Source organism: Carcharhinus amblyrhynchos, chromosome 9, assembly GCF_965287045.1.
Source record: "Carcharhinus amblyrhynchos chromosome 9, sCarAmb.v2.hapA, whole genome shotgun sequence".
In the NCBI taxonomy this organism is placed as follows: domain Eukaryota; kingdom Metazoa; phylum Chordata; class Chondrichthyes; order Carcharhiniformes; family Carcharhinidae; genus Carcharhinus; species Carcharhinus amblyrhynchos.
Window position 1 is genome coordinate 102248092 of NC_137332.1, and position 24318 is coordinate 102272409.

At 45.8% G+C, this 24318-nt stretch overlaps 1 protein-coding gene across 1 annotated transcript in view; it reads left to right on the forward strand.

The window, feature by feature from the left end:
• LOC145348668 (complement C4-B-like) overlaps positions 1 to 24318 on the forward strand; it is a 126501-nt gene that overhangs the window by 74642 nt on the left and 27541 nt on the right. Inside the window, exons 25-29 of the mRNA XM_080196832.1 lie at positions 2895 to 2970; positions 7015 to 7171; positions 11646 to 11756; positions 14217 to 14385; positions 20343 to 20557. Of these exons, the coding sequence (XP_080052958.1) occupies positions 2895 to 2970; positions 7015 to 7171; positions 11646 to 11756; positions 14217 to 14385; positions 20343 to 20557 (728 nt within the window). The remainder of the gene's footprint in view (positions 1 to 2894; positions 2971 to 7014; positions 7172 to 11645; positions 11757 to 14216; positions 14386 to 20342; positions 20558 to 24318) is intronic.

A 24318-nucleotide genomic window follows, 5' to 3' on the forward strand; every position in this document is an offset into this window, starting at 1 on the left:
GTGATGGCCACTCCACTTACCTGTGCCCCCTGGAGCTCTGGCATCCTACTGGCGTTTTCCACCGTGAAGACTGATGCAAAGTAGCTATTCAGTTCCTCTGCCATTTCTTTGTTTCCTATTGTTACTTCTCCAGCCTCATTTTCCAGTGGTCCAATGGCTATTTTTGCCTCTCTCTTACCTTTTATATATTGAAAAAAACTCTTCCTAATTTCTTTTATCTTACTAGCTAGCTTGCAGTCATATTTCATCTTCTTCCCCCCTTATTGCTTTTTTGCTGTCCTCTTCTCATTTTTAAACCCTCTGGCTTTCCACTAATCCTCACAACTTTGTATTTTTTTTTGCTTTTACGCTGTCCTTAACTTCCCTCATCAGCCATGGATGCCCCGTCCTCCCCTTAGCATGTTTCCTCCTTGGGATGAATTTTTGTTGTGCCTCCCAAATAACTCAAACTCCTGCCATTGCTGTTCCACTGTCTTCCCTGCTAGGCTCCCTTTCCAATCTACTCTCCACAGCTCCTCCCTCATGTCTTTGTAGTTATCTTTATTTAAATGTAATACCCTTACGTCTGTTCCAGCTTCTCCCTCTCAAACTGCAGGGTAAATTATATCATATTGTGGTCACTGCTCCCTAAGGGTTCCTTCACCTTAAGTTCCCTAAGTCTGCCTCATTACACGTCATCCAATCCAGAATTGCCTGTTCTCTAATAGGCCCTGTCACAAGCTGCTCCAAAAAATCCATCCCTTTGACATTCCACAAATTCTTTTTCTTGGGATCCACTATCTACCTGATTTTCCCAGTCCACCTGCATATTGAAGTCCCCCATGATTATTATAATATTGCCTATTTTATATGCCTTTTCTATCTCCTGATTTATTTTCTGCCCCACATCCTGACTACTGTTAGGAGGCCTGAATATAACTCCCATCAGGGTATTCTTATCTTTGCAATCCCACAGAGATTCTATGCCTTCTGATCCTATATCGCTTCTTGTTATCAATTTAATGTCATTCCTTACTAACAATGCAACCCCAATTCTTTTGCCTATCTGCCTGTCCTTTTGCTGGGACACATATCCTTGGATATTTAAATCCCAGTCCTTATTTGCTTGCAGCCAGTTAAAGTGTACACTCACATATTTAAGTTCGATAGGGCATCCTAATCTTTTATTTGGGCCGGCATGCGAGCAGAATTCAAAACTCATTGGTGCATTTGATTGGAGTGGCCATGTAAATATTTTAATTCAAATGGGCAAGCTTCTTTACAATTTGTTGTAATTTGCATGATGTTGTGGGTCAACCCGCAGTATGTGGACTGTAACGTTTAAAGAAGGCGGCTCACCCCCTCAAGGGCAACTAGGGATGGGCAATAAATGCTGGCCAGCCAGTGACGCCCATGTCCCATGATTGAATTAAAAAAAACATGAAAATAGTGAAAATCTGAAATTGCTTGACTCAGAGTTACTAAAAGTTTCCAAGATTGATACTTGTAGTTTTATTTATGTCAAGTGAGAACGTTAAGGGTTATGGATCTACTTGTTGAGGTACAGATGAACCGCTGGGCAGGATTTTACAGCCTCGCTCAAGCGAGACTGGAAATTCCCACCTGAGGTCAACACCCTTGACCGCCCTTCACTCCGATTCCGTGGAGGGCGAGACATTACAAGTCCGTCAATTGTCTAATGGGATGCAAGTAACAGGGTCGATGGGTGGCCTCCTTCTGCTCTTGCCACAATGGAGGATTGTTTCATGCCCAGAAACCCACAGGGTGCTGCCCGTGAGTGCCAAGCATATGCCAGTATTTTACAACAATAACAAACAAATGAGGAAGAGTCGTGCTTTAATGCATAGGCTCCGTAAATATATGCTTATTTCCATGAAGGGATGTGGGTTTCCAAAGCCAGCATTTATTGTTCATTCCTAATCACCCCTGAACTGATGCAGTCCCTCAGGAATAGGTACACCCACTGTGCTGTTGGGGAGGGAGTTTCAAGATTTTGACCCAGCCACAGTAAAGGAACGGTGACATATTCCTAAGTCAGGATGCTGAGTCACTTGGAGGGGAACATCCAGGAGATGATTTTCCCATGTGTCTGCTGCCTTTGTCCCTCTAGATAGTAGCGGTCATGGGTTTGGAGAATGCAGCCTTAAGGATCCTTGGTGAGTTCCGGCAGTGCAACTTGTAGATGGTACACATTGCTGCCACTGTGCATCAGTGGTGGAGGGATTGAATGCTCGTGGATAAATATGATGAGATCCTTCTGGATGGTGTCAAGCATCTTAAGTGTTGCTGGAGCTGTACTCATCCAGAGAAAGGAAGAGTATTCCGTCACACTCCTGAGCTGTGCATTGTATGTAATTGGATTGGATGTAATGGACAGGTTTTGGGCAGTCAGAAAGTGAGTTACTCGCTGATAGATTCTGAGCCTCTGACCTCCTCTTGTGGTCATAGTATTAATATGGCTAGATCCATTCACTTTCTGGTCAATGGAAAACCACAGAATGTTGGACTAATTCAATGATTTTGACGCCATTGAATGTGCGATGGTTAGTTTCTCTCCTTCTGGAGATGGTCATCGCCTGGTGCTCATGTGATGTGAATATTACTTGTCACTTGTCAACCCAAGCCTGACTGTTGTCCAGGTCTTGTTGAGTTTGAAAATGGACTGCTTCAGTATCTGAGGTGAATAGCGCTGAACATTATGCGATCATTATCGAATAGTGCTGACCTTGTGATTGAGGGAAGGTCACTGATGGAGCAACTGAAGAAGATTGGGCCCAGGACATGACCCTGAAATAGCCATAGGAAATAGGAAGTTACAATAGAGGAAAGTAGGAATAAAACAAAAATTCCATCATTAGCTTAGTGCATTATCAAATTTACCATTTTATTTGCAGGATATAATCGGATACTGGAGTTCAAAAAGAATGATGGTTCATACGGAGCGTGGTTAAACCGCCCGAGTAGCATATGGTGGGTTTGATATGTCTCTTATTTATTTTGCTAAACTAATGTAATTGTCCCCAATATTCATTGTATTCACAGTCTGAAATTCAATATGTCTGGATTGAGAAATCTGCAGTCAGATAATGGCCACTAGTCTTGCGCTAATATCCAAAACATGTATTGGGATTGGAATTGTATTATCATGGGCTTAGACTGACTCACAACCATTCAAGCTGAAATGAATTCACATCGGCCTACAAATCTAATATATTGCTGTGGGTCTGGAGTCACATGTAGGCCAGAGCAAGTAAGGACGGCAAATTTACTTCCCTCAAGGACATTAGTAAGCCAGATGGGTGGCACAGTGGTGAGCACTGCGGCCTCTCAGCGCCAGGGACCCGGGTTCAATTCCAGCTTCAGGTCACTGTGTGGAGTTTGCACGTTCTCCCCATGTCTGCGTGGGTTTACTGCGGATGCTCCAGTTTCCTCCCACACTCCAAAGATGTGCAGGCTATGTTGATTGGCCCTGCTAAATTGACTATCAGGGGGATTAGCAGGGTAAATGTGTGGGGGTTATGGGAATAGGGCCTTGCTGGGATTTGTGGTCGGTATAGACTCGATGGGTCGAATGGCATCCTCCTGAATTGTCGGGAGTCTCGAACAAAGAAAATTATAGCTCAGGAACAGGCCCTTCGGCCCTCCAAGTCTGCTGCGACCATGCTGCCCAGCTTAACTAAAACCCCCTACCCTTCTAGGGACCATTTCCCTCTATTCCCATCCTATTCATGTATTTGCCAAGATGTCCCTCAAAAGTCACTACCGTATCCGCTTCCACTACCTCCCCCCAGCAACGAGTTCCAGGCACTCACCACCCTCTGTGTAAAAAATCTGCCTCATACATCTCCTTTAAACCTTGTCCCTCGCACCTTAAACCTATACCCCAGGGTAATTGACTCTTCCACCCCGGGAAAAAACTTCTGACTATCTACTCTGCCCATGCCTCTGAGAGATGACTTCTATCAGGTCGCCCCTCAACCTCCGTCATTCCAGTGAGAACAAACCAAGTTTCTCCAACCTCTCCTCATAGTTGATGCCCTCCATACCAGACAACATGCTGGTAAACCTTTTTTTGTACCCTCTTCAAAGCCTCCACATCCTTCTGGTAGTGTGGTGACCAGAATTGAACACTATATTGCAAATATGGCCTAACTAAAGTTCTTTAAAGCTGCAACATGACTTGCCAAATTTTAAACTCAGTGCTCTGGCTGATGAAGATAAGTATGCCTTCATGACCCATTTCAGCCCTCCTTACTCCTTGCTTAAGTTTCTATGTCTTTTATGCCATCTTACCACCTGTCCAGCTACCTTCAGTCCCACTGTTCAGAATCCAACCATTCACTGCATAATTCCTTTGTCTTTTTGTCCTTCCCAAATTCATTAACTCATATTTTCCCTGATCGTATTCCATGTGAATTTTTTCTACCTATCCGAATAGTCCATTTATTCCTCCTGGAATCTATAGATTTCTTCCTTATTATCAGCCAGAGGGCCAATCTGTTTGCATATATCAGATAAGCAGAGATGAATATATGAGCAGCTGAACTATGAAAAGATTTACTCGGCTGGTTTGAGTTATGAGGAGAGGCTGCATAGACTGGGACTTCTTTCTCTGGAGCGTAGGAGACTGAGAGTGATCTTATAGAGATCTATGAAATAGTGAGGGACATAGATCAGCTAGATAGTCAACATTTTTTCCTAAAGGTGGGGGAGTCCAAAACTAGAGAGCATAGGTTGAAGGTGAGAGGGTCCAGAAGGGCAATTTTTTACACACAGAGGGTGGTGAGTATCTGGAACAAGCTGCCAGAGGTAGTAGTAAAGGCGGGTACAATTTTGTCTTTTAAAAAGCATTCAGACAGTTACATGAGTAAGGTGGGTATAGAGGGATATGGGCCAAATGTGGGCAATTGGGACTAGCTTAGAGGTTAAAAAAAGGGTGGCATGGGCAAGTTGGGCTGAAGTGAACCTCTATGACTCTGATTCTAGGGGCAGGAGTAGGTACCTGGCCCCCTCGATCTTGCTGTGCCATTTGATAACAAGGCTGATCTGATTGTGCCCTTTACTTTCCTGTCCAACTCCTTGACATTTTGCTCCCTTAACAGTCAAGAATCTATCTAATGCTGCATCAAAAATATTCCACGAACCTGCCTCCACTGCTGTCTGGGTGATGAGATTACACAGACAAATGACCCTTTGAGAGAAAGGAAACATTCTCCGCATCTCACTCTTAAATGCATGACCCATTTTTTTACGCCGGGGCTGGAAGATTTAATGTTTTCCCAATGGCTGCCACAATGGAAAACACAGCATTTTCCAAGCCCCACCACGGCACTTTTAGGCCAGAATTCTCTGGCCGCGTATCCCTGCTGCCAATCAGAACGGAGAATTTAACGCTCAGCTAAGTCTCCATTCACCACAGCGGGACTGGAGAATCCCAGCTGCAAGCCAAGTCAGAGATAGTCTCAAAATGGGAGAATTCCACCCACTACTTATCAATCTGATGGAACAATTTGGCGAATCTTGGAACCAATGCATCTGTTATCATTGTGCATCAAGCAAGCATTTCTTTCAAGCCCCTCGGATGAATAGGGTGGCACGGTAGCACCATGGTTGGCATTGCTGCTTCACAGCTCCAGGGACCTTGGTTCGAATCCTGGTTCGGGTCACTGTCCGTGTGGAGTTTGCACATTCTCCCTGTGTCTGCGTGGGTCTCCTCTAGGTGCTCCGGTTTCCTCCCACAGTCCAAAGATATGCGGGCTAGGTTGATTGACCATTCTAAATTGCCCTTTAGTGTCCTTGGATGCATAGGTTAGAGGCATAAGTGGGTAACTATGTAGGGATCTGGGGATAGGGCCTGGGTGGGATTGTGGTTGGTGCAGTCTAAGTGGGCCGAATGGTCTCTTTCTGCGCTGTAGGATTCTATGAACTCCATCAGGACCTGAGGGAACTTGTCAGCCGTTAGGGTCATGGAGTCATATAGTGCAGAAAGAGCACTTTGGTCCATCGAGTCTGCACTGACAATAGTTCTAATAATTTAATAATGGTGATTGTGCTTCTATAGCTTCCTACTCCACTTTCAGCTATTCATTTGCAATTAGGATGTCATTTATGTCTTCTCTAGTGCAAGAAATCTGTTCAGTTCAGTTACTACTTCTTTTCCATTATTAATTCCCCAAATTCACTCAAGAGGACTCAATGTAATTACTATACAAACCAGTAGAAACTCTTACCGCTTGTTTTTGTTTTTGTGTACTGTGTGCAGTTTTGGTCGCTGCACTTGTGGAAGGATATTTTGGCCTTGGAGGGAGTGCAGAGGAGGTTCACTAGGCTGATACCGGAGATGAGGGGGTTAGACTATGAAGAGAGACTAAATAGTCTGTACTCGCTGGAGTTTAGAAGGATGAGGGGGGATCTTATAGAGACGTATAAGATAATGAAAGGGATGGATAGGGTAGAGGTAGAGAGATTCTTCCTGCATAGAAAGGATAGCAGGACTCGAGGGCACAGCCTCAAGATAAGGGGCGGGGGGCAGTTTAGATCAGAGTTGAAGAGGAACTTCTTCACTCAAAGGGTGGTGAATCTCTGGACCATTGAAGTGGTGGAGGCTACCTGGCTAAATATATTTAAGTCACGGGTAGATAGGTTTTTGACAGACAAGGGAATTTAGGGTTACGGGGAGAAAGCAGGAAAGTGGAACTGATCCACTTCAGATCAGCCATGATCTTATTGAATGGCGGGGCAGGCTCGAAGGGCTAGATGGCCTACTCCTGCTCCTATTTCTCATGTTGTTTTTATATTTCTAGCTAGCTTTCTCTCATGCTGTAAATTCTCCCTCTAATTTTGTCTTTCATTGCCCTTTTCAATACATTGTTTTGTCCTGCCTCTAACCTTTGCAGAATTGTACGCCTTTCCCTATAATGTTTAAAATTCTGCGTTTGTAAAAGGAATTGAATGGTTTGGCAGACTCACTCATTCCTGATGTCTTCTCGATATATTTATTGTTTCACATTCCAGGTTAACCGCATTTGTTGTCAAGATACTCTCGATAGCTCAGACTCAGATTAGCGTGAACCCCAAGCACATTCAACAATCTGCCTTGTATTTGGTTCAAAATCAGAGACCCACTGGATATTTTAGTGATCCTAACCCAGTGATACACCGAGAAATGCAGGTTAGAAAATGTTTAAATTCATGTATATCTGTCGTCTTCCTTAGCTGCCTTTACAGCCTTGATATTTTCCTCCCCTGTTTTCAATGAAGTGTAGGGTGTGGGATGGCATGGTGGCACAATGGATAGCCATGACATGGAGACGCTGGCGTTGGACTGAGGTGGGCATAATAAGAAGTCTCACAACAGCTGGTTAAAGTCCAACTGGTTTATTTGGAATCACGAGCTTTCAGAACGTTGCTTCACTCAACTGATGAAGGAGCAGTGCTCCAAAAGCTCATGATTCCAAATAAACCTGTTGGACTTTAACCTAGTGTTGTGAGACTTCTTACTGTGGTTAGCACTGCTGCCTCACGGTGCCAGAGACACGGATTCAATTCTGGCACCGGTGCCTGTCTTTATGGAGTTTGCGTGTTTTCCCCGTGCCTGCATGAGTTTTCTCCAGTTGCTCCTGTTTCCTCCCAAAGATGTGCCGTTTAGGTGGATTGGCCATGAAAAATTGCCCCTTGTTGTGCCAAGATGCGTCAGTTAGGTGGGTTAGCCATGGTAAATGTTTGGGGTTGCAGGGCTAGGATGATGGCGAGGGCCTGGGCAAGGCACCCTGACAGGGAATCAGTGCAAACCCACTGGGCCAAATGGCCTCTTTCTGCACTGTTGAGACATTGAGTGAATTAAGATCAGCGGGACCGGAAAATGCCACCAGTGGCCAATGGCCAGCTGTCTCCTCCATGGGAAACTCTCTGCAGGGAGGCTAGAACACCCTCGTCTAAGGACATATGGCAAGAATTGGCCAGGAACAAGCAAAAATCATCTTAGACACAAAAGCCCATCCAAATTTGGGGGAGACGTAGATTGTACCATTCCTTTGAGTTTGCTGAACCAGTTAGTAAGATCACCCCAGCCCTGCCTCCCTGCCCGATTACTCAATCCCTTCATTCCACTGGAGTTGAAAAAGTGTTAGCCTTGAATACACTCATGGACTGAGCATTTCACAGTTCTCTGGGATAGAGCAACATAGAAACACAGATACTAGAAGCAGAGTCTATAAAGGCTTTGGAGGCAGAAGTCCCTTCACCAAAATCCCTTTATTTGTAAACTCTAACAGCAGTACACAAAGTGCTAGCAGTCAGCAGTCTACCTCCGGGAGTGCCAGAGGAACTGACACTCCGAGTTCAGTACAAGACAAAGATTCCTTGATTGGCCCATCAATTGGATCCTTAATCAGGGAGTTCATACTCCAATAGGCCAACTTCAATGGCCTGATTGAAGTCATTACACAAGGGCAGGCCATTCAGCCCTTCAAGCCTGCTCCGCCATTCATTTTGATCATGGCTGATTTTCAAATTCAGTATCTTGATCCTTCCCCCCGCTCCCCCACCCCCCCACCATACCTCATGGTCCTTTAGCCCCCGGAGCTATATCTAATTTCTTCTTGAAATCAGACGTCATTTTGGCCTCAACTACTTTCTGTTGTAGTGAATTCCACACATTCACCACCCTCTGGGTGAAGAAATTTCTCCTCACCTCAGTTCTAAAAGTTTTATCCCTTATTCTCAAACTACAACCCCTAGATCTGGACTCACTCACCATCTGAACATTCTTTCTGAATCTACCCCTGTTAGAATTTTATACGTTTCTATGAGATTCCATCTCACTTTTCTAAACTCCAGCAAATATAATCCTTACCAATTTAATCTCCTCTCATATGTCAAACCTGCCATCCCAGCAATCCACCTGGTAAACCTTCGCTGTACTCCCTCTATATCAAGGACGTCCTTCCTCAGATAAGGGCAACAAAATTGCACACAATACTCCAGGTGTGGCTTTGACAACGCCCTATACAATTGCATTGCTATACCTACGAACGCAAAAGGTTTCCAACCGTCTGGGTAGAGTAGATCTCAGTCCTAAGCAGTCCACTCCTAATCCTGAGGTTTTGAAGTGAGGAGATGGTTGGGAAGTGGTGATGTCCTCGAATTAATATTCTCAGGTTATGGGTTCAGATACCTTGGCTGCATTGAGTTCAATTTAAATTCTATTAATAAGATCAGAAATATAGTGGTGGGGAGAGGAAGTAAAGGCAATCTCACTAATATTGACCACAAAGTTATCAGAGACTGGTTGGGGGGAGAAACATATAACTTACCTAGATAACTTTGAGGGAAATCCATTGAAAGGAGGCCACATCTCGAATATTGCGTGCAGTTTTGGTCTCCCTTTCTGAGGAAGGATGTTCTTGCTCCTGAGGAAGTGCAGTGAAGATTTTCCAGGCTGATTCTGGGGATGGCGGGACTGATGTATGAGCAGAGATTGACGAGGTTAGGATTATTTTTGGCTGGAGTTCAGACGAATGAGGGGGGATTTCATAGAGACTTAAAAAATTCTAACTGGACCAGACAGGGTAGATGCAGAAAGTATGTTCCCAATGGCAGGGATGTCCAGAACCAGGGGTCACAGTCTGAGGACACAAGGTAGACCATTTAGGGCGGAGATGAGGAGACATTTTTTCACCCAAAGAGTGGTGGGCCTGTGGAATTCATTACCACAGGAAGTAGTTGATGCCAAAACATTGAATGCATTCAAGAGATGGCTGGATATAGCACTTGAGGCAAATGGGATCAAAGGTTATAGGGAGAAAGCAGGATTAGGTTATTGAGTTGGACAATCAACCATGATCATGATGAATGGTGGAGCAGACTCAAAGGGCCGAATGGCTTCCCCCTGCTCCTGTCTTCTATGTTTCTATCTATCTATTGTTAAACCCAGGCCAAGGACTCCAAAGTGTTTTGCGAAGCCAGGCTGTTTCCTAAATTTTACATTTAAATTTGGCAACGTTGAGCATTAAGTGTTTCACTCCAGGTATGATTCAAGTGAGCCACTAGGAAGTTTTTATCAAATAAACTTTATTTAAGGTCACAGTTAACAAAAAGAATTAGTATAATTTTAATTTTTTTACCAATCACAAGGATTAAACATGACACAGAATAACTTTTAACCAGCTATCTCTGTTGTTCCAAGTTAAAAACCACCCCACGGACATATCCCCCTCCTCAGACTTAGCACAAAACAAGTATGCTCACGTGATGATGGAATTTCAGCTTTGTAACACCTATGGACAGAAATTTAAGCCAGCTGTTTTCTGAGAAGGGTAGATCCTCAAAACAGCCAAAGAGGTAAACTTAATCGCTGGCAGTTTGCAACACAGCAACACATAAACAACATAAACTCCAACTCCAGAGAGAGGGAAAAATATTGTTGATTCTCAGCTTGAAGCCACTTCTGAAAACGAAACTACAAACTGGAATTCTCTGCGGAAAATAGCTGTCCCTAGCCACATAACCTAAACAGTCAATTATCCCCAAATCAGACTCCACTCAGCACTCCCCAAAGGCCCATTTCAACCACTGAACAGTGCACTAGTTCAGATTAAAATCAACAAGATAGCAAGTTTACTACCTCAGTAACTATAAAGGACACCTGCTACAGGCCACATGGTGCCGACAAAACATCCTGCAGAAAAATAAGATTAAAATACATTTCTTAAAGGCAGAGTATCGTCACATTACATATGTCAGTGTGGAGTTTGCACATTCTCCCTGTACCTGTGTGGATTTCCTCCTGATGCTCCGGTTTCCTCTCACAGTCCAAAGATGTGCTGGTTAGGTGGATTGGCCGTCCCAAATTGACCCTTGTGTCCAGGGATTAGTAGGGTAACTATAAAGGGTTGCAGGAATAGGGCCTGGGTGGGCTTGTGGTCGGTACAAAGCAGATGGGCTAAATGGCCTTCTTCTGCAAGTAAGGATTCTATGATTCACTGATTTTATAACTCTGTCTTTACAGCAATGTGTTTGAGTCTTAACTGCTAGTTGAAATGGCCTAGCAAGCCAGGCAGTCTAAGAGTTTTTAGATTCATCCCTTGAAAATGATCCCAGTCTCATTGTCAGCACCTTTAAGACTTGATTAGCTGTAAAGACTCGCATTCTAATCAGTATTCTGTAAACTGAGTGTGGGTCTTTTTATGCCCTGTCTGTGATCAGAACTCCCCACTCACCTGAGAAAGGACCAGCACTCCGAAAGCTAGTGGTGTTTGCTACCAAATAAACCTGTTGGACTTTAACCTGACGTTGTGAGACTTCTTACTGTGTTTACCCTTTCACCAGGGAAGCCAACGGCCGTGTCATGACCGCTAGAAAATTTATAAGTTTTAACATGATCACCACTCATCTTCTAAGATCTGTCATGAATAAGTCCATTTCACTCAAGCTTTCTGAAAAGGGCAACACTTCTGGCCAAGGCAGCTTTGAACAGGAAAGGGGAACAAGTGCTTCTCTGTGAGGGTCAAAGGCGCACCGTCTCTCGAGGGTGGAAGACATTATCCATGGCACATTGGTCATGTTGACTTCTCCTAGATAAAGGTGGATTTGTCTCCAAAACTCATGACCTCTCTGTTGATCTTCTGCTTCATTTTATTTTTCAGGGTGGAATTGGTGGACGCGAATCCAAAATATCCTTGACGGCCTTTGTTACCATCGCACTGTTTCACTCCTTGCCTTCCTTCCAGCAGGAATCTGTGGAAGAGGAGGAAGTGGTAAGGTTCAATGCTACGGAATGCGGACAACAATGTGTGGAGAGGTGTAACACACGGTCATAATATTCCTTCTCCCTCTCAGCAAATAAAAATTCCAGATTTAGGGTAAATTCCAACTGGGACTCGGAACCGGAGGTAGCATTTCTGCTCGCTGTTCTAAACTGCAAGTTTCCTTTTGGGTCATTGATTTTGAATCTTCAAATGGTCCCAGTGAGCTACCTCACTATTTACGGAAGTTGTTATTTCTAATGTGCCTGGTTAGAGGATTCTGCCACCATTCTAGTATTTGCCATTATTATCATAGAATTGTACAGTGCAGAAGGAGGCCATTTGGCCCATCATGTCAGCACCGACCACACCACCCAGGCCGTATCCCCATAAGCTTTTGCGTTTACCCGAGCTAGTCCCCCGACGCTAAGGGGCAATTAGCACGGCCAATCCGCCTAACCCGCACATCTTTGGACTGGGCTAGGAAACCGGAACTCACACACGGGGAGAATGTGCAAACTCCAGTCAGACAGTGACCCTGGCTCTGTGAAGCAGCAGTGCTGACCACTGTGCCACCGTGCTGATATATGCGTCGATGTATTTCTCTATTTAAATGCACAACCATACAAAACTATGAATAGTGGATGATCCATCTCAACCTCCTCCAGAGATCCCAGCATCAACAGATGCCAATTTTCAGCCAATTTGATTCACTCCATGTGATATCAACAAATGACTAAAGGCACTTGATACTGCAAAAGCTATGGACGCGATCAATATCCTAGCAATGGTACTGAAGACTTGAGCTCCTGAACTTGTCACCTCCCTAGCCAAGCTGTCAAATGGCCTCCTTGTATGGATTCTGTGTATTAAGTCACAGTGATGGCTTACGTTTGGCAAAATAGATTTTAACAATTATCACACCATTCCATCGTACAATGTCTAGACTAGAAGCTTTCCCTTTTTCTGCACTTTTCTCAACAAGTGCAAGGCAACATGCATAATCCACATATATATAACAGTTGTGATCCTTGTCTCGCACGTTGTCACTTATGGGTTGTGTATGTGTAAATATGGCTGAATGCAGTAAAGTCCCATGTATAGAGCCCGAATCTACAAAGCGTCACTGTAAATCTTTCTGCATCGTTGCAAATGCTTCTCATGCAATGCCTCTGGGTATGCCCCGAGATAAAAGTGACTGGCGAGGGATCTGAAATGGCAGCAGTCTGTTCTTCCCACAATCTCTCCTGCTTGCCGTAAATTCAAAAGCAGCAGTGTCACAGCTGGAGAGGGACAGAGGAGTTCTGACTGAGATCCCCCTCATATCCCGCCACATCCCACAATTGCGCCATGTTATCAGAAGGATGTGACTTACTGGAGGGGATGCAGAGAGTGAGATTCACCAGGGTGCTGTCTGGGATGGAGCATTCAAGCTATGAAGAGAGGGTGTATGTTTGGGTGGTTTTCCTTGGAGCAGAGAAGGGTGACCTGACCAAGGTGTACAAGACTATGAGGAACGTGGACGGAGCAGATAAAGAGCAGCTGTTCCCCTTCATTGAAGGGTCAGTCATGAGGGGAAGTAGGTTCAAGGTGAGGGGCAGGAGGTTTAGGGAGGATGTGAGGAAAAACTTTTGCCCAGAGGGTGGTGACAGTCTGGAATGTGCTGCCTGGGAGGGTAATGGAGGCGCGATGCCTCACATCCTTTAAAAAAGTATCCGGATGAGAACTTGGCATGTCATAACATTCAGGGCTATGGGCCAAGTCCTGCAGATGGGATTAGGTGGGACTTCAGGTGTTTCTAATGTGTCATTGTGGACTTGATGGGCCAAAGGGCCTCTTCTGCACTGTATGTTTCCATGATTTGATGATAGGTGGCACAGTGGCACAATGGTTAGCACTACAGCCTCACAGCTCCAAGGACTTAGGTTTGATTCCCAGTTTGGGTCACTGCTTGTATAGAGTTTGCACATTCTTCCCATGTCTGCGTGAGTTTCCTCCGGGTGCTCCAGTTTCCTCCCACAGTCGAAAGATATGTGGGTTAGGTGGATTGGCCGTGCTAAATTGCCCCTTAGTTTCCCAGGGTGTGTGGGTTAGAGGGATTAGCCATGGTAAATATATGGGGTTGCGGGGATAGGGCCTGGGGTGGGATTGTTGCCAGTGCAGACTTGATGGGCCAAATGGCCTCCTTCTGCACTATAGGATTTCTATGATTCTATGATCTCCAAGTCCCATAAGATCTCCTGTGTTGTGGCCCTTTGTAACAATAGACTATTGTACTAAATCAGAATATAACAAAAGCTTTGCAGCATAGAAAATGTTGCCAGGCTGTAATTCAGAATCCACTTTAACCATGTCTCAGGAAATTAGACAGCAATGCTAAATCTCAGCCAAAGGGAAGTATCAGATGATGGGAGTTCTTATCCTTGCCTACTTCTGTTTTATTCCTCTGCATCAAACTTTTCGTTCTTTCAGAAAGAAAGCATTGAAAGGGCGCGGAAGTACCTTTCCCGAGAGCTTGCCAATATTAGGCGACCTTATGTAATGGCTATCACCGCATATGCCTTCGCTTTGTTGGACCCTCAAAGCTCAGAGGCACACTTGGCTGATGACAACCTGAAAAAAATGGAAGATTATGATCGAGGTAAACTTTTTATTATCCACTATGGTAATGAAACTAGCAGAGATATTGAGCGTGGTGCATTAATGCATTTTGCTGCTCCAGATTTGTTTTAATTGCATTTGGATGTTGTGATTTAGTCATTTGCGAGTCCATATCGTACATAATTTTAAGGCGGTGAAGTCATATGAAGATGTGTCACAAAAGCAGAAAATGCCGGAAAGTCTGACAGCATCTGTGGAGAGAGAATAGAGCCAACGTTTCGAGTCTGGACGACTCTGCTTCAGTGCTCCGCTGTGTCCATGTACCCATTTGTCACTACTAGTATATTTACCAATGTCCCACTTAAGGAACCCGGAGGCATTTGTACTGTAGTGCTCTTTGTGGCTACCTAGACCTATCATCATTGCGTGACTCAATATCCATTGATCTTCTGATCTCAGCAACTCCATGCACTTGCATTCGACTGTAACAACGCCACTTTTACCCAAATAGATTGTGCTGACTTAGGATCTCACTCACTGCTGAGCTCTTGCCACAGGAGAAATGATGAAATGACCTCTCTGACAGTGTGGAGTGCACAGTATACTCCCAGTAGTGTGATTTCCCCTCTTTCATCCCTCGTTTGATTAATTATTGTTCCAATGCATCCTTGCACAGTGGTTAGGGTGGCACAGTGGTTCACTCTGCTGCCTCACAGTGCTAGGGACCCAGGATCGATTCCCAACTTGTGTCGCTGTCGATGTGGAGTTTGCACATTCTCCCCGTGTCCGTGTGAGTTTCCTCCAGCTGCTCCAGTTTCCTCCTACAGTCCAAAGATGTGCAAGTTAGGTTGATTGGCCGTGCTAAATTGTCCCATAGTGTCCCGGATGTGTAGGTTACAAAGATTAGCAGGGTAAATGTGCAGGGTTATGGGGATAGGGCCTGGGTTGGGACTGTGGTCAGTGCAGACTCAATGGGCCAAATGGCCTCCATCTGCACTGTAGAGTCTCTATGATTGCTGTTGCAATTGTTTCTGTTTATTAACAAAGATTGTGACCCCCACCTCAGCCCCCACCCCATTTTCACCCTGTGTTCTATGCCTTCTGAAAATCATGTGCTTATGAATGTTAAGATACTATTCTTGTTTTGCTTTATGTAGTAGTTGAGTGATACTTCCTACAGTGCAGAAGGAGGCCATTTGGCCCATCACATCTACACCAACCACAATCTCCCCCATTGCCTATCCCCGTAGCCCCACGTATTTAACCTACTAGTCCCCCTGACAATAAGTGACAATTTAACATGTCCAATCCACCTAACCCACACATCTTTAGACTGCAGGAGGAAACTGGAGCACCCAAAGGAAACTCTCACAGACATGGGGAGAATGTGCAAAACGCCACACAGACAGTGACCCAAGCTAAGAACTGCATGTTTTTAACATCCCTAATTTATCGAGTTTTTAATTCCCACCCCACCCCCCCATCCTAACAATTCCTTACACATTGCTAAAAATTGAAACATGTCGCTGAATCTTTTTACCTTGTACTCATCAGGACAAACACGGGGGCCGGGATTTTACCACCATGGGAATCAGAGCGGGCAAAGGGCAGACAATGGAAAGGTCCATTTTCCTTGGGTGGGATTTTACAGTTTTGGGATGAGTGAGACCATAAAACCCCACCCAAGAATTCCAATTTTCACAATCTCACAACAATTTATACTAGAGTCATGGACTCCTAGAGGTTTACAGCGTGGAAACAAGCCCTTCAGCCCAACTTGTCCAATCTGCTCTTTTTTTTAAACTCCTAAGCTAGTCCCAATTGCTCGCATTTGGCCCATATCCCTCTATACCCATCTTATCCATGTAACTATCTAAATGCTTTTTAAAAGACAAAAGTCTACCTGTCTCTACAACTACCTCTTCAGCACCCTCCGTGTGAAAAAATTGCACTTCTGGACACTTTTGTAACTCTTCCCTTTATACCTTAAACCTATGCCCTCTAGTTTTAGACTCCTCTACCTTTGGGAAAAGATATTGACTATTTATCTTATCTATGCCCCTCATTACTTCATAGACCTCTATAAGGTCACCCCTCAGCCTCCTATGCTCCAGAGAAAAAAGTCCCAGCCAATTCAGCTTCTCCTTATAACTCAACCCATCAAGTCCATTAGCATCCTAGTAAATCTTTTCTGCACTCTTTCTAGTTTAATAATATCCTTTCTCTAAAAGGGTAACCAGAACTGCACACAGTATTCCAAGTGTGGCCTTACCAATGTCTTGTACAACTTCAACAAGACATCCCAACTCCCGTAATCAATGTTCTGACTGATGAAACCAAGCATGCCGAGTGCCTTCTTCACCATTCTGTCCACCTATGACTCCACTTTCAAGGAGCTGTGAACCTGTACCCCTAGATCTCTTTGTTCTATAACTCACCCCAACACCCTACCATTAACTGAGTAAGTCCTGAGTAAGTTCAATCTACCAAAATGCATCACCTCATATTTGTCTAAATTAAACTCCATCTGCCATTCATCAGCCCACTGGCCCAATTGATCAAGATCCCATTGCAGTCGGAGATATCTTTCTTTACTGTCCACTATGCCACCAATCTTGCTGTCATCTGCAAACTTACTAACTATGCCTCCTGTAATCTCATCCAAATCATTAATATAAATGACAAGTAACAGTGGACCCAGTACTGATCCCTGAGACACACCACTGGTCACAAGCCTCCAGCTTGAAAAACAACCCTCTACAACCACCCTTTTGTATCCACTTAGATACATCACTGCTGGAGAAAAGGGTGCTGATTCGTTGACAAGTCAACTCTGATTGTGGAGTGGTCTTTCTGTTATGGAGGAAGTAGAGGGGAACCCTCGGCTTCCCCAGCTCCCACTTAATTCAGCAAAAGGTGTAAGGTGTGGACATTTGGGTGCAAATCTCTCCAAAAAAATTAAGTGTCCAATGGGGACAATGTGGAAGCTTTTCCCGCTTGTTTTTTGGGTGTACTTAGTTGAATGAATCTCAGACACTCTGTGCATCACAGATTTCCATGGGGGGTTTCCCGCAGGTAGGGTGGTGGAGCCTGAAGCTGCCTAAGAGGCCAGTATCAATGCACTGAGCAGACCACTGTGCATGCGCCAATTTGTCACTGGGGAGATCGGTGCATGCGCAATGTCCCCCCAGTGCCAATCTCCTGATCACCAGCCTACCAATTGCCTCCCCCCCCACCCCATCCCCCCAGATCAGCAGCCTCTATGACCCACCTCCCCGTCCCCACCCCACGCCAATCACCAGCCTTTGTAACCCTCCCCCTCATATCCAGCCACGATTGCCCCCTCCCCATGTCCGGTCTGACCACTTCCCTCCCATGTCCGGCCTTGATCACCACCGCACCCCCCCCATGATCAGCTCTGATTGTCCTTTCACTCCCCCTCCCTCCAAGCCCTAATGCCCCCCCCACCAGCAATCATGCCCCCAGTAAGCCCTACTCCCCTCAGGTCCCTTCCCTTAATGCCAGGGCAGTGACAGATTGCCCACTAAGCACTGTCAGGGAGCCAGGCTAGCAGTGCCAGCGTGCCAGGCTGTCAGTGCCATGATGGCATTGCCAGAGTGCCAGGCTGACACTGCCCAACGGGTGCCCCCTGCCCCTGACTTCCAGAGGGGCCTTAATGGCATTTGTACCCCCTTAGGGACATGATCACACCTGATCCTCTTTAATGGAGACCAGCTTTAACCCTGGCTGTTCAGAACCTCTCTGGACAGGGTGGGAAACATTAGTGAGCCTGGAGGATACGATCCTGGGCCTGCTAATCGTATGAAAATTGCTATTTTCATGTTGCTTTCAGCCTCGTGTTGATTTCTGGTGCAGGGCTGATTGCGTTAAAAGAAGGGGCTGGGAGAATTGTGATTGTCCGGACGCCTGTCGCGGCTCCTGCTACAGGCCCCCTCTGCTGATATCTCCCAGCCCTCTGCACTACTCAAGCACAACAGTGGGCCCGGAGAATGCCCCCCCCACACCCCAACCCCATCACCCCCCATTCAGTTCAATGCCTTTTCTGAAATAGATTCAGAAACATGTCCTTATCAGTCATGCGAAAAGTCTAATACCAAACTCGTCATGCAGTTAGCACTGCTACTTCACAGCGCAGGGACACAGGTTCAATCCCCGGCTTGGGTGACTGCCTGTCTGGAGTTTGCATATCCTCCTCCATGGGTTTCCTCCGGGTGCTCCGGTTTTCTTCCACAGTCCAAAGATACAAAGAAAGAACAAAGAACAACCCGGCACGGGAAACAGGCCCTTCGGCCCAACGGGCCCGCGCCGCCATTTTAAAGCATTTTCCTACACCTACCCTGCCCCATGTGTATACGAATGGTACCCCTATTGTAGCCAGATTCAGGGGAGAATAGTGTAGGGTCAATTTGGTACACCAATCAGCCAAAGAGCACATCTTTGGGAGGTGGGAGGAAACCGGAGCGCCCGGAGGAAACCCACGCAACCACAGGGAGAATGCGCAAACTCCCACAGACACAGGCCCAAATCCATGTATCTGCACAGCTAGCAGTGATAGTCACTGAGCTGTTGTGGTGCCCATCTGCTGGTCTAGGTTTAAGCGCGCACACATCGACACAAAGTACTAGGCCACTCTCGAAACCTCCAAGAGCAGCCCATGCACGACCCATCATGTGTATGCCCCTCGTTAGACAACAAGGTGGACCGACACCTGTGGATTAAAAGAGACAAAACATTAACATGTAATATTACATTTCCGGTATCGACCCGAGGCTCTGACTCTTTTTAAAACAGTCTTATATTACCCTCCATCCCTGTTTCTCTCATGTGTCTATCTAAGTAAACCTTAAACAAGTCCAGCGTTCCTGCCTCCACCACCTTACTTGGTAGTGCATTCCATACCCCCACAACCCTCTGCGTGAAAAACCTTCCTCTAGTATCCAAATTATACTTCTCCCCCCTCACCCTTAGATCGTGACCTCTCGTAATAGTTGTCCCCAATCTAGGGAAAAGCCTACCACTGTTGACTCTATCTATTCCCTTCATTATTTTATACACCTCTAGCAGATCCCCCCTTAATCTTTGTCTTTCTAAGGAGAAGAGCCCCAGTTTTCCCAATCTTTCCTCATAACCCAGTCCTTCCATACCAGGCAACATCCTGGTAAACCTCCTCTGCACTCTCTCCAGGGTCTCCACATCCTTCTGGTAGTAAGGTGACCAGAACTGGACGCAATACTCCAAATGCGGTCTAACCAACGTTCTGTACAACTGAAGCATTAGACGACAGCTCTTGTACTCTAAATGTGCAGGATAGGTCGATTGGCCATGCTAAATTGCCCCTATACGGATTAGTAGCATACATACACGGAGTTATAGGGATAGGGCCTGGCTGGAAGTGTTATTGGTGCAGGCTTGATGGGCCAAATGGCCTCCTTCTGCACTGTAGGATTCAATGATCCTATGCAGTTCTGTGCCCACTTTTGTCTGGTAACCGTCTTGGAATATGAGGTCTTTTGAGATCTTTCACAAGGTTGAAGAGCTCCAGAGATAAAGGTCTTGTTAAACCCCATCTTCCAGAATGCTTGCAACTTCTGTCTTGCTTTGGTGAACTGTAGCATTGTTGAATTCTTTAGAATCCAGTTAATATATGAAGAGTACAATATGGAAGGGAATTTTCTACCCAACACCACCCACCCTATGGCGTGTGTGTTCAGCAGGATTTTCTGCTCCTGCCAATGCTTACGGCATCCTGCGTGCTTTGCCCATTCTGCTGCCCAAAAACACACCAGGGCAGTTGCCTACGACGGGACTGGAAGATCCTGCTGGGGTTGGGGGCTGGGGTAAAGGCCAGAAAATCCAGCCGTCCAAAAATGTACTGCTTATAAACATTGCAACACTTGAGTTTGTTCTTGTCACTCTGTGACTATTTGGAGCTCACCCACATTCTCATGGCCGGTTTGTGTTTGGAACATAAAATAGAAAATGATACCCGTCATTGGAAAGCTGATGGAAAATCGCTGCACGTTGAAGAAGCCCAACAATGGAGGGTACCTCCAGCGTCGGCCATCACGGTGGAGGCCACTTCATACGCCTTGCTCCAAGCTGTGGTCAAGAAAGATCTCCAATATGCGAACGCTATCGTCAAATGGTTAACTGAGCAAAGGAACTATGGTGGAGGATTCCGCTCAACCCAGGTACATTTTCATCAACTGTTGCATTTTTATAGAATCCCGACAGTGCAGAAGGCAACCATTCGGCCCATCAGGCCTGCACCAACAATAATCCCACTCAAGCCCGAACCCCATATTTATCCTCACTAATCCCTCTGACATTAAGAGGCCAATTCACCTAACTTAAACATCTTGGAACACTAAGGGGCAATTTAGCAAGGCCAATTCATCTAACCTACACATCTTGGGTCACTAAGGGGCAATTTAACATGGTCAATTCACCAAACCTACACATCTTGGTACGCAAAGGGCAATCTAGCATGGTCAATTCACTTAACCGTCACATCTTGGGACATTCATGGGGAATTTAGCATGGCCAGTTCGCCTAACTTACACATCTCCGGACACTAAGGGGCAATTTTGCATGGCCAATTTACCTAATCAGCACAGCTTTAGAGTGTGGGAGGAAACTGGAACACCCGGAGGAAATGCACGCAGGCACGGGGAGAATGTACATACTCCAAGCACACAGTCACCCAAGGCCTTTGCATTTGATGAAAAATATGCACGAGGTTTAGACGCACAGTTGTGCTTTCTAGCTTTCCCTTCCCAATATCAGCCCAGCTTTGTTTTTATTCATTCATGGGCATGGCTCGCAAGACCTGCATTTAGAACCATAGAGAAATATAACATAGAAACAGGCCCTTCAGCTCAAGTGGTCCATGCAGACCATCGCGCCCTCCCAGTTAGTCCCAATTGCCCATGTTTGGCTCATATCTCTCTCATCCTTTTCCATCCATGTACTTATTACCCATCCCTCGTTGCCCTTCAGCCGAGTGGCTTGCTAGGTTCCGTCAGAGAGTGAAGCACTGGCACAGTGGTTAGCATTGCTGCCTCACAGTGCCAGGGAGCCGGGTTCAATTCCAGACTTGGGTGGAGTTTGCACAGTTCTCCCCATGTCTGCATGGGTTTCCTCCGCAGTCCAAAGATGTGCAGGTTTGATTGGCCATGATCAAACTGCAGGGTTATGGGGGATGGGGGCACCTAAAGTAGGCTGCCATTTCCAGAGGGCTGAATGGTCTTCCTTTGCACAGTAGGGATTCTATGTTAAGATGTATCGCATTATTCTAGATCTGGAGTCACACATGAGACCAAGTAAAACTGGTTGCTTTATCAAAAGGATAATTAGTGAAGCAGATTGACTTTTTAATTGACACAATTTAGAACTTGCCCCACCCCTAACTGAATTTAAGTTCCACCAGTTGATATGTTGGGATTTGAAACCATTTCCTTAGAATATGTGGAGTCTGCACGCTCTTACTGTGTCTGCATGGGTTTCCTCCGGGTGTTCCAGTTTCCATCCAAATATATGCAGGTTAGGTTGATTGGCCATGCTAAATTGCCTCTTAGTCTGCAAAGATGTGTAGGTTAGGTGGTTTAGCCATGGTAAATGTGTGGGGTTACAAGGATAGGGCAGGGAAGTGGCCCCAGGTACAACATTCTATTAGAGAGTCAGTGCAGACTTGATGGGCCAAATGACCTCCTTCCACACTGTAGGGATTCTATAACATTAGTTCTAGGGCTCTGGATTGATAGCCCAGTGCTATTATCACTAGGCCAATATCTCAAACAGTTTTATTCTCTTCTATCATGCCCAGTAAATTAGATTAGAATTTCTCCTGTGTATCATTATTTTAACAGCACATCAGTCTGGGGCTGTTAACAGTACTGACAGCACTTGGATATATATAAAGGATTTGATTTAGTGGAAGATCTCTGCAGAGATTTGCCTGAATGAAGAGCCTGTACTCCAGGAGCCCTATAGGAGCTGGGCACCCACATTAAATGACAAATTCACCCTGTCCCTCGACCAACACTTCCCCCCCGCCCCCCCCCAACCTTCCCCTGCCCCCCTTATCTTGAGTATTGTGTGCAGCTTTGGTCTCCTAGTCTGAGGAAGGACATTCTTGCTATTGAGGGAGTCCAGTGAAGATTCTGGAATGGCACGATTGAGATATGAAGAAAAATTGGATTGACTGGGTTTGTACTCGCTGGAATTTAGAAGAGTGAGAGGGGATCTCATAGAAACATATAAAATTCTTATGGGACAGTTTAGGCTAGATGCAGGAAGAATGTTCGTAATATTGGGGAGGTCCAGAATTCGGAGTCATAGTCTAAGAATAAGGAGTAAGCCATTCAGGACTGAGTTAAGGAAGAGCATCTTTACTTAGAGTTGTAACCTGTGGGGTGGCACGGCGGTACAGTGGTTAGCACTGCTGCCTCAAAGCGCCAGGGACCCAGGTTTGTTCCCAGCTTGGGTCACTGTCTGTGTGGAGTCTGCATGTTCTCCCCATGTCTGCGTGGGCTTCCTGCAGGTGCTCCAGTTTCCTCTCACAGTCCGAAACATATGCTGGTTAGGTGCATTGGCCGTGCTAAATTCTCCCTCAGTGTACCTGAACAGGCGCCGGAGCGTGGCAACTCGGGGATTTTCACAGTAACTTTATTGCAGCGTTTAATGTGACACTGATAAATAAACTTAATCTAAGTTTGATGGTGTGGCCATGATGAATGTGCGGAGTTACATGGATAGGGGTGGGCTCTTTCAGAGATTCAGTGCAGACTTGTTGGACCAAATGGCCTCCTTCTGCACTGTGGGGATTATATGGATGGTTGAAGCGTCACCACCAGAGGACATCGCAAGATTGGCACTGGGTTCCTGAGAGGGGGGCCCTGAGAAGGAGTCCTGGTGGGGAGGGAGTGAGGTGTTTCTATTGCGGGGTAGGGGCTGAGGTTTCTGGCTGGGGGAGGGGGTAGGGTCACCCTCATGCCTTCATGGTGTGACCTGTTCCAGACAGGCACCGGATTGTGGTGACTAGGAGATTTATCCTAGATTTGGACGAGATTTGGACTCTGGGGAAACAGCTAATGTGACGCCACTGTTTAAAAAAGGAGGTAGACAAAAGGCGGGTAACTACAGGCTGGTTAGCTTAACGTCAGTAGCTGGGAAAATGCTGGAATCCATCTTTAAAGAAGAAATAGCAGGACACCTGGAAAAGAGTGATTCGATCAAGCAGGCGCAGCATGGATTCATGAAGGGGAAATCGTGTATGACAAACTTACTGGATTTTTATGAAGATGTAACAAGTGCGGTTGACGGAGGGGAACCGGTGGATGTGGTGTTTTAGATTTCCAGAAGGCGTTCGATAAGGTGCCTCACAAAAGGTTGCTGCAGAAGATTAAGGTACACGGAGTTGGTGGTAAGGTGTTAGCGCGGATTGAGGATTGGTTGTCTAACAGGAAGCAGAGTTGGAATCAATGGGTGCTTTTCCGGTTGGCAGTTGGTGACTAGTGGCGTGCCGCAGGGATCGGTGCTGGGGCCTCAACTGTTTACCATTTACATAGACGATCTGGAGGAGAGGACCGAGAGTAGGGCAACAAAGGTTGCTGATGACACAAAGATGAGTGGAAAAGCGAATTGCACGGAGGACGCGGAAAGTCTGCAGAGAGATTTGGATAGGCTGAGTGAGTGGGCGAGGATCTGGCAGATGGAGTATAAAGTTGGCAAGTGTGAGGTTATCCGCTTTGGAAGGAATAATAGTAAAATGGAATATTATTTAAATAGTGATAAATTACAACATGCTACTGTGCAGAGGGACCTGGGGGTCCTTGTGCACGAATCGCAAAAACCCAGTCTGCAGGTGCAGCAGGTGATCAAGAAGGCGAATGGAATGTTGGCCTTTATCGCGAGAGGGATAGAATATAAAAGCAGGGAGCTCTTGCTGCAG